This window comes from Zootoca vivipara, chromosome 7 (genome assembly GCF_963506605.1).
Source record: "Zootoca vivipara chromosome 7, rZooViv1.1, whole genome shotgun sequence".
NCBI classification, from domain to species: Eukaryota; Metazoa; Chordata; class Lepidosauria; order Squamata; family Lacertidae; genus Zootoca; species Zootoca vivipara.
Genome location: NC_083282.1, coordinates 13,132,137 through 13,146,611, shown reverse-complemented (window position 1 = coordinate 13,146,611; position 14,475 = coordinate 13,132,137). Strand labels below are relative to the sequence as shown.

General features: G+C 41.6%; 1 protein-coding gene across 1 annotated transcript; it reads right to left on the bottom strand.

Moving 5' to 3' along the window:
* Positions 1-1,006: 1,006 nt before the first annotated feature.
* Positions 1,007-14,168, bottom strand: RGS13 (regulator of G protein signaling 13). The gene is made up of 5 exons (XM_035123647.2): positions 14,053-14,168; positions 8,947-9,015; positions 4,906-4,967; positions 3,922-4,088; positions 1,007-1,329 (listed from the first exon to the last, which is right to left on the bottom strand). The coding sequence occupies exons 2-5, from the start codon at positions 9,009-9,011 to the stop codon at positions 1,120-1,122; spliced, it is 504 nt and encodes a 167-aa protein (XP_034979538.1). The 5' UTR covers positions 9,012-9,015; positions 14,053-14,168; the 3' UTR covers positions 1,007-1,119.
* Between the last annotated feature and the right edge of the window lie 307 nt (positions 14,169-14,475).

The following is a 14,475-nucleotide window of genomic DNA, read 5'->3' as shown; positions in this document are numbered from 1 at the left end:
ACAAGGCCCTGTTTTGTTTATTCTTCATCAGCTATAGTTTCATGGTCAAAGTGTACCAATTGTGTTTGCCTAATTTGCTCCCTATAACTATAGCTGACGAAGAATAAACGAAACAAGGCCTTGTCCTGGATTTGAAAATCATTTCAGCTGGAATTTGTCTCATTGCAAAATATAAGCAAACTTGGGCAGACACATTCCAGGCCCAAAATTGAAGCATTGGGGCAGCAGCTACTGTGTATTAAGCAGGGGAAGCAACTCACAGGGGCGGAGCCCTTTTGCCCACCCCTCATATTTTGGGGAGGGGGTTGCCCCCCAATGTCCCAAAAAATCAGGGGGAGGAGAGGGCCGAGCGAGCTTGGAGCCAAGCACAGCATGGCTTCAGTGACGAGTTCCTTCTCCTCCTCCTGCCACTTAGGGGAAGGGGGGGGTCAAAGCAGCCCCCTGGTGGTGGCAGTGGCAAGAGGAAGAGGAAGAGGAGCTGCCAGCTACTGAAGCCACACTGCCACTGTGTTTGACTCTGGCTCTGGCTTCTACCAACATACTGACATCATGCGTGCAACGTCCGCCCCCTCCCATGGCCCTCGCATGCTGGTGCCTCTGATACTAAGTGCTAATGTGAAATTTGGTTGGTTTGTTCAGAGAGACTATGATTATTCCAAAGTTGCTGCCCCGCCCCTGAAATATAAACAAATCATGCTGCTACTGACATTATTTTTTTTACATTTGATTTGTATGGTTCAGTTCAATATTACCTGTGCTAAGTTAAAACATGACAAGATTTATCAGGGGCGTAGCCAGGATCAAAACTAGGGGGGGGGGCAAGCCATGGTCATTCGGGGGGGGGGCAAGGCATGGGAGGCGAGGGGCCACCAAGTGGGAATGTGGTCGGGGCTAAAGCAAAGCCCTTTCCACTACAGTTTTTGGAGGGGAAAAGTGCTGGTTATGGTCTGTAAAATACATTATTTTTTTGCTTGGGGGGGGGCAGCTGCCCCCTCCTGCCCCCCTGCCTACGCCCATGAGATTTATCTGTGTTGCATGTATGTTCCGTTAGTGTCTTGTTTTTCTCTTGTTTATGATAAGGCTCAAAAACAGATGACGAAAATGGCCCCCTCCGAGTTCTCATTCTCCCTCTTTCATAGACACCAGTGGTTTCTGTCTGCTTGAAAGTGTAAGGAAAAGATTTCGATAGATTTCTGAACCTAGAAACCTTGGGTAGGAATCCCTTTCCATGTGCATGTAAACAATTTTCTGGGCTTCGTTGAAACAGGACTGTGTTGCTTCTTGAATGTTTGTGATAACAGCTTCTCTTGCTTGACTATCCATGTTAATCTGAAAAGGAGAGTAGTTTTCAACAAAATTAATAGGTTTTCCAAAAGAGTTTTGATAAGGCAAGAGGTAGGACAAAGTGAGATGGTCAGAGGAGGAACAGATGCCTGTGAAGTGAAGATGGAAGCACTCAAAGTGCTGTACCGTGAAAGTACACGCAGAGACCATGTGGAGTAGTGGTTAGAGTGTTGGACTAGGGCCTGGGAGACCAGAATTCAAATCTTTACATAGGTGCAAAGTTCACTGGGTGACCTTGGGCCAGTAACTGCCTCTGAGGGTTTTTGTCAGGATAAAACAGTGAGGAGAACTATGTATAGCACCTTCAGCTTTTTTGGAGGAAAGGTGTGGGATATTAATGCAAAAACAAACAAACAAACAGATGATAGATAGATAGATGATAGATAGATAGATAGATAGATAGATAGAATGCCTTCTTCAACACCTTTATTGGCATATAGATAGATAGTAAATATAGTATTGACACCCAGTTGGAATTGAAATGGATTTTTCATGTTTGGGTCAGCTTTGCATAATATGCTTATTATGAAAGCAGTCTGTCCTTCCCCAACTTTCTTTCTTTCTTGTAACAATGACATGAGGCTTTCCTTCCAAGAAACCAATCCTAATGGAAAACGGGACCTTTCCCATGAACATGAAGCCACAGGTGGCATATTCACCACTGAAGGATTTCATCAATATGTTCCCCTACTGTTACTTTTGCCACTGCAGTGACCTATATTTCAAGCCCATGTTTGAGCTCTTTAAAACAGTACATGATTAATTAATTCATGAATTGCCTTCTACACAAACATCTCAAGATGATCTACAATAAAAATACCAAAAAAGCTAAACACGCAAACAAAAGAACAGGTTTAGTGGGGGATACACTATCCTATCACCAGTGATGTAGTAAGAGTCTCTCACATTGGTCTCTACAGCCACTGTTATGTACTGAGGTTTGGATCCTAGAATAGGGTCCCCAAACTAAGGCCCGGGGGCCAGATGTGGCCCAATCACCTTCGAAATCCGGCCCGCGGATGGTCTGGGAATCAGCATGTTTTTACATGAGTAGAATGTGTCCTTTTATTTAAAATGCATCTCTAGGTTATTTGTGGGGCATGGGAATTCGTTCATATTTTTTCCCCAAAATATAGTCCGGCCCCCCACAAGGTCTGAGGGACAGTGGACCGGCCCCCTACTGAAAAAGTTTGCTGACCCCTGAAATAGGCAAGTAGGATCCTAGAAGGCAGCAACCTGATTGGTTTGCAGGAGCAGCCCAATCAGGCTCCAGGAAGAAGTGAATCAGCAACCTGATTGGCCTGCAGCAGCAGCCCAATCAGGCTCCAGGAGGGGAGTTGAATCAGCCAGTCACGTGAGACCCATTGTGTAAATAATGTATATATAGTCAGAGGTTTTTGGGAAGACTCACTCCCTGTTTGCCATGAGCTGAAATAAAGAGCATGAAATCAACACTCGACTCTGAGTATATTTCACTGCCACAGAAGGCGGTACAACCTGCCAACAAAGTGCCCCCATAGGCATATTCCTCCATTGTCTCCTGAGGCAGACAGATGCCAACCAACCATTCACTAGCCCAGTTGGGTTTTATACATGGAATTGGGGGGGCACTATTGTCACTGCAGGCTGCAAAATGTTTTTGGCTGGCTGTTTCTAAGATCTGTGCACATGTGGATGCACATCCAAAGCAGCAGTGGAACACTCATGAACAAGGATCTCAGTGTGTTCTGCTTGTTTCTTGAGCATCTGGAATGCTCTTCATTGGCAATGTGATATTGCCAATCTGCCAGTTAGGCAGGTCTCATTTCAAGTGAAAGGCTGGAACTAGTTGATGTGGCTGTTTCCACTATTCCATTGTTTATACTAGGCTTCCTCAACCTCGGCCCTCCAGATGTTTTGAGACCACAATTCCTGCCATCCCTGACCACTGGTCCTGCTAGCTAGGGATCATGGGAGTTGTAGGCCAAAAACACCTGGAGGGCCGAGGTTGAGGAAGCCTGGTTTATACCTTGTAAGCTCCTCTTCTCCTGCCCCAAGCTCAGAAAAAGAGCACCAAACAATGATCCTCCCTTGGATTTCATGGAAGATGGACATTCTCAAGAGATATCCTGGGAAACGGGCTGGTATGAGCACACCTTTAGTGTGAAGTTCTGTTACGTGGGTTTCTGTGCCTGAAATTTAGAGAATGGCATGGAAGATTTAAGAGCGGGAGGAGTCTCTGAGAAGTTAATGTTTCCCCATTATAACAAGACTACTGAGTATGCAAAGGAGGCATAAATTTATTGCCTGTGCTACTACAATTCCAGGTTATGGTGTGAAGGCTCAAGAGATCACCATCCCCTGGATGTGTTGACTATCTGGGAATCACTTTGGGTTCTGTGATAGAAGAAAAGTAGGATATAGATATAAGAAAAATAAAACAAAACAAGCTCCCCATCTTTAGCTTTCAATTGTCTGAAGAGATACCTGAGATTATTACACAATAATTTTTGGAGACTTCACTGTTTAATTTACATAGATAACAAGCGCCGAACCCAAAACAGACTTTCTGTATTCCTGCCCAGATCATTAACTTACCTCCCTCGGAGCCTGAGGCTGTATATATTCCTTGAAAAGTTTCTGTGCCACCGACATTCTTTTCCTCTGCGATACAATCTTCTTATACTTTTCACAAGCAAACCAGAATTCAATGTTCTCATCGCTGTATTCAGTCTTCAGGTAGGTTTTGTAGACAATAGGCCCATCTGAAAATCAGGTGGGGTCACTCTGAGTGGTAACAATGCGTACCCTCCAATGTGTTGCGTGCCAAAACTGGGACGCACATCTTCTCAGCCATGCTCTCATGGAGTCATTTGACATGTGCAAGATCACGGAGCCCCAAAATTCTCTTTTTGGGGGCCATGCTGTTGCGGACTATCAGTACCATGTTACACTGCTGAAAGGACTGCACTGGTGGTCAGTTAATTACCAGGCTAAGTTCAAGATGTAGTACTGATGTACAAAGTCCTATACAGTATAGCTTGGGACCCAAATATCTACATGATCATGTCAGCCCTTATATAGCCAAATGATCACTGCACTTTGCAGGAAAGGCGTTCATGCTTTTAAAATTGTTTTTACATGTGCAATTTTTTAAATGCAGGTTTTTAAATATATATATATATTCTGAAATGGCTTCTCAATGCTTCCTCGGAAATGATTAATAAAATATGCATTTTTAATGCAGACATACATTATCCCATATGCTTTCCTTTAAAATGGACATTTTGTGTGCATTTTTATGTAAGCATGGGAGGTGGGGTGTTGTGCACAGTTTGTGAACCAAAATTGCATTGCAAAATCCAGAGAAGTGCTGAAATCTACAAGGAAGCCCAAGAACATCAGCTAGGTTAGTCCAATTTGAAAAGCAGACCAACCTCTAGTCTGCACCCACCTCACAGAATATTTGAGTTTTTGTCAGTTATATGCACTAGCCTTCAGGGTACATAATTTACACACCGAGACACAAACAGATCCCCACACTTACTTAGAGTTCTGGTTAAAAATCACATGATAACTCACATTTAGTAGCCATTAGTTTTTCAAAAGACTGAGACCACTGCAGCACTTCCTCCAGACTTACTCTGTGAGAAATAAGGGAAATGAAAACCATGTGTTTAGAATAGCAAATAATTACAGCAGCCAGCTAGGAAAAAAAAAAGGGCCTTGTGCACCTTTAATCGTTCTGTAGAAGAGGTAATTCTCTTGCCATGCAAGTTGTGGAACCCCTACCTGAAAAATGAGGGTCTTAAGGATCTATTTTGTTTTGAACTGGTTAGTTCAAAATGTGAAGTGTTGTGCCATCTAAAAGGAAACTGGACTTCAACCATGCTATTCTTTTCCCCATTATTCCTCGGCTTGAGTTCCCAGAGTTCTGATGCTTAATCCCAGATAAATGCGTGTAGGATTGCAGCTACAGATGGACAAATTTGTCATTTTTGTGAATTTTTCCTAATAAACTTTTTTCTCCTATACATTTTTTTGTATGAAATTTCCCTACTATAAGTTTGCAAAGCAATTTCCCCCTACAGTGCATTTTTGTATGTTTATGTTACTTTTAAGTAAATATGCATTTTTGCAAGCAAATTCTCCCCATTTGATGCATGTTTGCATGTTATTTTTTCAAATTAATGTATGCATTTTTCTGCATGTTACTGGGCTGGAGCACTGCATAATTCTGAGAAGCGTGAATTTTGAAGGTAGACTATGCTGAGGCTTGCATTTTGTTTCAGAAAGTATACATTAGGTAGGTTCACCATTAAATGTGAACTGAAATGAATTTCTCCTGCATCCCCAATTTGGAAGATCTTGTATTAAATAAACAAAATGGATTAGCCATCCTGGACCACCTAAAAGTTAGACTACAACTTTCTTCATCCCCATTTGGCCTGACATCAGTTCCACATGCTTACCAAAGCCACTTAATTATTACAAAGTTCATTCCTAATCCATTCTTGATTAAAAGCAAAATTGGCCTTTGTAGACTCAACCCAAACAAAAGATTCATAAACCTGCCTTGCACAACAGCTGTTTGCAGGATTTTACAGCATTGGTGATTTATAACCATCACTGTTATTTGCCTTAGGGCATTTTTAGCTTACCCTAGCAAAGTGTCTGGGTCGTTTCTGTGTGTGTTAGCAATAAGAAGATTCCCCCTCTGATAAAAATACATTCTATTCTTTGGTTGGTTGGTGCCTTGAACCACCACACTCCTCCTACTGTTTTTGCAACCTGGGATAGCTCAATCGGTAGAGCGTGAGACTCTTAATCCCAGGGTTGTGGGTTTGAGCCCCACGTTGAACAAAAGATTCCTGCATTTCATGGTGCTTTCCAATTCTACAATTCTATGATATATAAAACAGCAGCAAAGATCCATGTCATGTGACTTTGCTCCAGTCCTTCACCTGCTATTTTGCACCACCCTAGGCACAGTATTATATTTACTAGTGGACTTGTAGTGGCGGGGAACTTCCTTTGTCAGGCAGAATGTGGGTAAATTGGCTAGCAAGGCTGGTAAAAGCAGCGGTGCTCTTGGGTGTTTCAAATTTCAGTGGTGCCTGGTATGGCATCCCTCCCCACCTCTTGCCTTCCATTCGGCTCATATGTCATGGTTACGACAACCTGTGGTGCCCCCTCAGCTTGGTGCCCAGTGCAGTTGAACCAGTCACGCTGCCCTAAATCCACCTCTGACCTAAAAGTTATGAAATTAGATGAAAATCTCCCTTGAGAGTTTGGAATAGGAGATGTGCTTGCATGGGCGTAGCCAGGGGGCAGGGAGGGGCAGCTGCCCCCCCTAAATCAACAAAAAACAATAACAATCAATAACAATACATAGCAAACTGAGGTTCTGCCTCCCTAACAAAGGGCCTGCCCCTCTAACCAAAATCCTGATTACGCCCATGTGTGCTTGCCCATGTGTGCTTGCAGCTGCTGAGGACACACTTTTATATAGATTAGTTTCTGCTATAAATTTCTGATGACATTTTACTTTTCTTTTATATTTTGAATGCAGTTTCTCCAAGCTCAAACTTACAAACGCTCACACATGCTCAACAATGTTGCAAAACACTTGAAACTTCTAAATTAATTTTAACTTGCAAGAATAAGTAATGCAACAATCTCTGATTGCCTTTCTCAAATATAAAAGGAACAGTTTTGGCGCACACATCGCTTTGAATAACCTTGTGAACGGTGATGTTAACACTTAAATCTCTTTAAAGTTTCAATAGAGGATTGGAGTGATCATTCTGTGAATTTGCTGATGCTCGACCAGAAGGAACCGGGGACAAAATTTGCAAAGGAAAAGGTGCAGCAATTGAGATTTTGATGTGTCTGAAAAGGAAACTTAACCTCCCCCCCAAAATAAACCCCCCATTTATTCAAAAGTTACCATACAGCTTTGTCCACTGCCATAATATCACAGAATAATCACTCCAATCCACTCCAATACAACCAGAGATTGCTGCATTACTTATTCTTGCAGGTTGAAATTAATATAGAAGTTTCAAGTGTTGCAACACTAGGGGCAGTGGTGGCAGCTCACCAAGTGTTCACCTTGGTTTCTCCTGCTGCCAATTATTATTCTCTGCCGCAGGATAGTGCTGTGTTCCCATGCAGCAGTAGCAGCCCATGTGGTGGGGCGCCATGGCTTTCCTCCGTGGGCAGGGTGGCAGCAAGGTTAAAGCTGTGCAGGCAAAGCAGCAGGTCTCATGAGTCCTGCAGAGACATCCTGGCAGGTCTGGTCTGAGACTTTCACCGCCTCTGCAAGCTGTTTCCAGACATCAATTTCCTGTTGGCCTTGGAAACTGTATCTTGTTTTGATAGCATGTATTACTGCAATAATCGCTCCTGTATTTCTATTGATAAGTTACTTTGTAATATAGTATTTAACACCAGTAAAATTCGCTAAGATGTATAGAATGAGTAGTAAAGTATGCTGGAAATGTAAGGATAAAGAGGGTGAATTTTATCGTATGTGGTGGACATGCGAAAAAGTCAAAAGATTTTGGGAAATGATATATAATGAATTGAAAAAGATTTTTAGATACACCTTTCCCAAAAAACCGGAGGCTTTTCTATTAGGACTCATAGGAGATGAGATTGTAAAAGGATATCAAAAATTATTTATGTATGCTACAACCGCGGGTAGGACTTTATTAGCCCAAAAATGGAAAACACAGGAGATACCGACGATTGAGGAGTGGCAGACGAAAATGATTGACTATGTGGAATCAGCGAAGTTGACCTGCGGGATCCGAAACCAGGGAGAGGCAAAGTTCGAAAAGGAATGGAGTAAATTTGTGGACTATATGGAGAAAAACTGTAGAAGTTTAAAGACACTTGCAGGACTGAAATAAATCCTACGAATTGACTTTAAGTAGGTGGGTTAAAAGGAACTGCAAGATAAGAATGGATAAGAAAACCAAGTGAGGGGAGGGAGGGAAGTTAAAGCTCGGCAGAGCAAAAAGAAGTAAAATAGCTGAATAGAATGTAAAATGAGAAATTTTGTTTTTGTTGTTTGTTGATGTGTTTGTTGTTGGTGTGTTTGTTCATTGTTTTGTTCTTGTTGAATGTGGTTTATTTGAAAATGTAATAAAATTCTTTTTTTAAAAAAGATAAATTACTTTGTAATAGCTGTGACAAGTCAATTGTGAATGTAACAATGTGACTTATATTAGGTTTGACTGTTTTCCCCCCATTGGTTTCAAAGTCACAGCTAATTTTAGGAAGATTTATAGGGCAGCAATCGTTTAGCCGCTTACTGCCAAGCAGACATGTCTAAGTTTACATTGTTGGCCCTTTTTTTTCATTTAATAAATAAATGAAATAATAATGAGCAGAGTATTTTTCTTAAAAAATCACACACACATACTCCCCCCAAAGTAGTTTTTTTTAGCATAGGATCACAAAGATGCTACTTCCCAAAATCTTGATCATTTCAATGGGATGCTTACAACTCTCTTTGAAATCAATGGAATTTAAAAGTAGAAGAGACTAACAAAAATCAGAACAGCTATTGTTCTCTATGTTCTATCAATGTGCTCCCCCCCAGATTGCACTTACTTTGAAGCGATTCCATTTGTGCCATCTCTGAAGATGTTGCAAAGCCAACAGATGCCAGGACTCATTATCCTAGTTGAATAAAATAGGTATACGTAAGCACTTGATCCATTCTGTGTTATTACATCCAACATACCATCTCAGGACTATTTAATTGCTAATCCTCTAACATTGTGTATGCCATCAAATGCCAACAGTGCCCTTCAGCTCTCTATATTGGGCAAACAGCCCAAACCCTACGCCAAAGGATAAATGGACATAAATCTGACATCAAGAATTACAAGACAGAGAAACCAGTAGGAGAACACTTCACTCTCCCAGGACATTCTATACAAGATCTCAAAGTAGCTGTCTTACTACAAAAGAATTTCAGAAATAGACTAGAAAGAGAAGTTGCTGAATTGCAACTTATCACCAAGCTTAAAACCATGGAGAGACCTGGTTTGAACAGAGACGTTGGATTCTTATCTCATTATACATGATAAAGCGATCTTCCGCCATCTCACCCTTTGCTTTTTCATGCAAGACCATTTGCAGCCGTTTACAGTCATCAACAGCTATCAGTCATTCAATCACCCATACCCCTCCCCACCCTTTCTCTACATATAAGCGTCTGGGGACTTCTATTTCAGTGTATCTGAAGAAGTGTGCATGCACATGAAAGCTCATACCAAAATAAAAAAAAACTTGGTCTTTAAGGTGCTGCTGGAAGGAATTTTTTTTATTTTGTTTCGACTATGTCAGACCAACACGGCTACCTACCTGTAACTTGTGTTATTACATTTACCATTCCCCCCATTCCAGTTTTAGGGAAGGGATTCCCACACAATGGCGTTGACATTGCCAGTCTTCATGTTATGTTTGCAGACATCTTTGTTGGCAGAGTTTGTCTACTAATGGGCCTGGTGCCTGAAGCCAGCTCCCTGTATCCTTGGGGATACTGTCATCTTCCATTCTGTAGACGTGACTAGTACTCTGAGGTACAATACTCTGAAAAGCACCATGCACATTGACAACTGTAGTGCTAATGCATAAAACTCAGCCAGGTACATTTTTAGGGCATGAGTATGGCTTATTCTTCATGTTGAAAGTCTTTATTCAATGCTTAAGAATATGAAAACATACAAAATCAATTAAAAATTACTTTCAGATGGAGACATCTTAACACATCTTCATTTTTATCCAACAATATATTAGTGGAATCTTGCAATATAAAGTTTCCAAGAAATCTTTATTTCTCTTAGGAACATTAAAGGTTCAAAGAAACCCTTTTTCTCTTTGAGCATAATTTCCCCCCCACTGTTATTTGACATACTGTTATCTACAAGTTCTTCATAAAACGCCCATATTAAGAATCTGTTCAGTTATGGATTTTCTTGCACCTTGTTAAAATGGAGCATTTCTCAATAAATCCGTTTTCCTTGTCTAGATGTGGTAATACTTGCTCATTTTTTATATATAAGCCATAGCTGAAACACCCAACATAAAGTGGGCAAACTCACAATAAAATCTTGTCATTGGTGTATAAACTGCTAGATGACATTCTCCACACAACACATTTATATTTTGTGTTGCAAATTTATTTCTAATCTTTGGCACTGCCAGTGTCAACAGAACTACTTTGTAAAGGCAATTTCCCAATCAAAACGATAACATGTTTTCACAGCGGCTCCTCTTCTACAACCTGCGCCAAAAATAATTGCCCAGGCAAGGCATATTACAGACAGATAATGGGATAAATCCTCTATCTTCTGAAAGCAAAAGATACAAATACTGTATGGCAATACCCAGAGGTCGGTGGATGCCTTCCTTCCTGATAGCACTAACTAAAAGCAGAGAGTTGCATCTCCCTCTCAAACGAAAGCTGCTTAGTTGGTGCAGATCTATTGCCGCATTATAATCAGGTTTTAGAAGAAAATGCTATTGAGACAGTCTCATATTATTGATGCAGTCAGTGATCTATCCATCCATCCAGGTCTTTGTCCAGGATATTCCATCCTGCTTCCTCCCACTTTTCCCTTCCTCGCTCTTCAGGTATTGCTGTTTGACTACATGAAGATCAACTCTCAGAGAACAAATTTGTTTGTTAGTATATAGACTACCACCCCCAGTACAGTTAAAGTTAGTTGTACCTGAGTCCCATTGAACCCAGTGGAATGAGTCACCTGCAAAGTATTTATGTCTGAAAGTTTTCAGGGGAACTTATTTGTGATTATCCGTAGCTTGATTATGACCCACAATATCTAAAGGCATGCCTAAAAATGTTGCTCCCCTCTTTGTTTTGTTTTACATTAGACCTGTGAATGCGGGGAGGCATCCTTCCTTCTGCAGAAGCAATAGGAGGAACCAACAATTCCACTGCCCCCTCGTGGACTATACCTACAATGCTCTCACCCTGTCCCTGCTGCAGATAATTTTATCAGAGGATCAGACTAAAAGTGGGAGAATGATGGGTCAATGGGTCAGTCAGCTATCCTTGGATAAAATGCTCCTTGAGATGCCTACTAAGCATGCAAACATGGTTTTAGATTCTGACAACAACAACAACAACAATGTGCAAATTAGGTAGGTCCAGTTTTAAATGTGAACTGAATTGAATCACCACCACCACCACATCCCTTGTGCCAACTCCCTCGTGCCACAAAATGTATTGGGCTGGCCCTCCTTTAAAAATTTGGGTTTGTTGTTGTTTAGTCGTTTAGTTGTTTAGTCGTGTCCGACTCTTCATGACCCCATGGACCAGAGCACGCCAGGCACTCCTGTCTTGCACTGCCTCCCGCAGTTTGGTCAAACTCATGTTCGTAGCTTCGAGAACACTGTCCAACCATCTCGTCCTCTGTCGTCCCCTTCTCCTAGTGCTGGAGTACTGTACTCTAAACTCTTCCAGGCAGGCCTGCCAGACTCCAGAGAAGCAGTTAATTGCCACTGTGCATTCTTTCTTTGCTTCACTGTGAGGAGATATCTTTGCTCCTTTTTCAAGAGAGCACGAATGAAGGCACCAATGGCAGGGATAAAATGAGACCTGTCACGTCCAAGGTGCCTGAGAATAATGCTTCACAGAAGGAGGGGAGCACTTAGATGCCCAATCCTATGCTCTCAACTGTGCTTGGTAGCCATTTTGTTTTTGTTTTCACCTGGCGCTCTGGAGGATTCAGGTGAAATCAGACTTCATGCTGAAGTGAGTGGAACATATTTCTTTCTCGCACAGTGTATGAAGAACTCTCCACCTTAAAGACAGACCACTTGGCTCCTGGAACATAAAGCTCCCGGAACAAACACAAAGGTGTTAAGCAAATATCTATGACTCTAGGTACCGGGAGAACAAAGGGCTCATTTGTGCACTGTGAAAGGTATGCCCTGCTTCCACCTTTCCTTTTTTCCAGGCAAGGCTTTTTGATGATAAAGGCCTGAAGGCAATCTGTTTGGTTTTGCATCACAGTTTAGAGTTCCCACAAGGGTTAGGTTGGGTCTTCCAGGAGAATTTAACCCCAGTTTATAGGAACTCCTGGGGGTCATGGGGGATTCAGCCCCCACAATAAAATATTTGAGATCCCATTCAAATGGAGTGTGCGCACACTGTATCATTTGATCAAATATGTGGGGCTTACCTTCCCCCCTATTTTACTCAGGTTGGCACCCCTGCCGCAGCATGAAGCAAATCCAAGGCAGCCATATTGATGGTGGAATTTAGTGGCAACTTAGACAGGAGTGAAATTCCACGATCCCAAGAGATTTTGCTACCTTCATCTGATTTTTCTTGACATTTTGTCTTCTGTCCTTTGGCCATTTCCATTAGTGAGAAGTAGGATGGTATATAAAGCATAGCAGGTTGGCCTTAGACTAGGGATGTATCAATTGGTTAATTTCTGGTTCTCTTAGTTGCTGATTTTTCCAATATTGAGTTCAGTTGGCCATATTTTCACACCATACAGATTTTTTCTTTGCAATTATATTCAACATGCACATTTTTTCAAACAATTTCCCTTAATATAATGGATTTTTGTATGTAATTTTCACTAATTCAGCTGAATGAGCCTTGTGACATTCACATGCATTTGAACGGCCTCGGTCCAGTATACCTGAAGGAGCGTCTCCTCCCCCATTGTTCTGCCCGGACACTGAGGTCCAGCGCCGAGGGCCTTCTGGCGGTTCCCTCGCTACGAGAAGCCAAGTTACAGGGAAGCAGGCAGAGGGCCTTCTCGGTAGTGGCACCCACCCTGTGGAATGCCCTCCCACTAGAGGTCAAAGAGAACAACAACTACCAGAGCTTTAGAAGGCATCTCAAGGCAGCCCTGTTTAGGGAAGCTTTTAATGTTTGATGGATTTCTGTATTTTAATATTTAGTTGGAAGCTGCCCAGATTACATCTTTGAGATTTCAAACCTTATCTTCTCCATTGACCCACACACCTGAGAAGAAATCTATTTTGTGTGCCTTCCCACAACTAGAAAAGAAAGAAGAGAAAAAGAACTAACCTTTTCTACAGTATATCTTTATTAGATGCAGGTGAGCCTATAATATATTTGTTAGCTGAGGACAAGGAGAAAGAACTCCACAACTTTTTAAAAAGGGCATGGATGTTTCATTCCCATTATACAGAATTGACACTTAAAGTTTTAGGCTGACCTCCATTAAGTAATGATTACTACCTGGAGATAGATATTTGCATGGATATTTTTATGGAACGGATGTTTGCAGGTATCAATTAACTGGTTTGTGAAGGAAGTAGGTTTAGAAATCTTGAACACTTGCTCCTTTTTTAAACAAAACAAAACAAAAACCCATAAAACCAAACCTCCCTCTGCCTAAGAAAGATAGGCAGGTTTTTATTTAATGTTATTTATTCATAGGATTTATTTTCCACCCCCCATCATGGGAGATCCCAGGGCGTATACCAACATAAAATACAGCCTAACAATAAAACACAATTGAAGCATATCATTAACACATCCTTCAATTCCTTCCAAAATTCTCGAAACCCTATTCAGACCGAATGAGATGATTGGTCCTCAACTGGTGTCAGAAAATAGCCAAGATAGGCACCGGCTAGACTGCCAAATGGCAGGTGCTCAACAAATGGGGTGCCAGTGCTGAGAGATTGTGTACTCACCACAATATCCTCCAGGGTTTGGGGGTTTTATTGGTTGTGGTTGCGGAGGAAATGATTTGCTTCTATTTGAAATTTGACGGGTGCAAACTTCTTGCTGTTTTTAATGAGGTTTCTTCTGGTGGTGGCAAAAGCAGGACTCAGAATGGAGGGATGTTCCTGAAGACCCCTCTATTAAAGCGTTCCTCTTGCTTTTTCTTAAAGCACCCAGTTCTTTTCTTCTACTGCTGGAGTGTCACAGCAAATAATGCTGCATATGGCAGAAGTTCTCGTGAGTTTACATGCAAACTTTGCTTGTGGTTAAGTGTGCAGTTTGTGTGTGTGTGTGTTTTAAAAAAAGAATGTTCCGTTAGCCTTCAATTAACCTTTGATAAGAGGATGTTTGTCCTGTCTCTCTCAGGAGATCTTTACTGATCAACCAAAGTG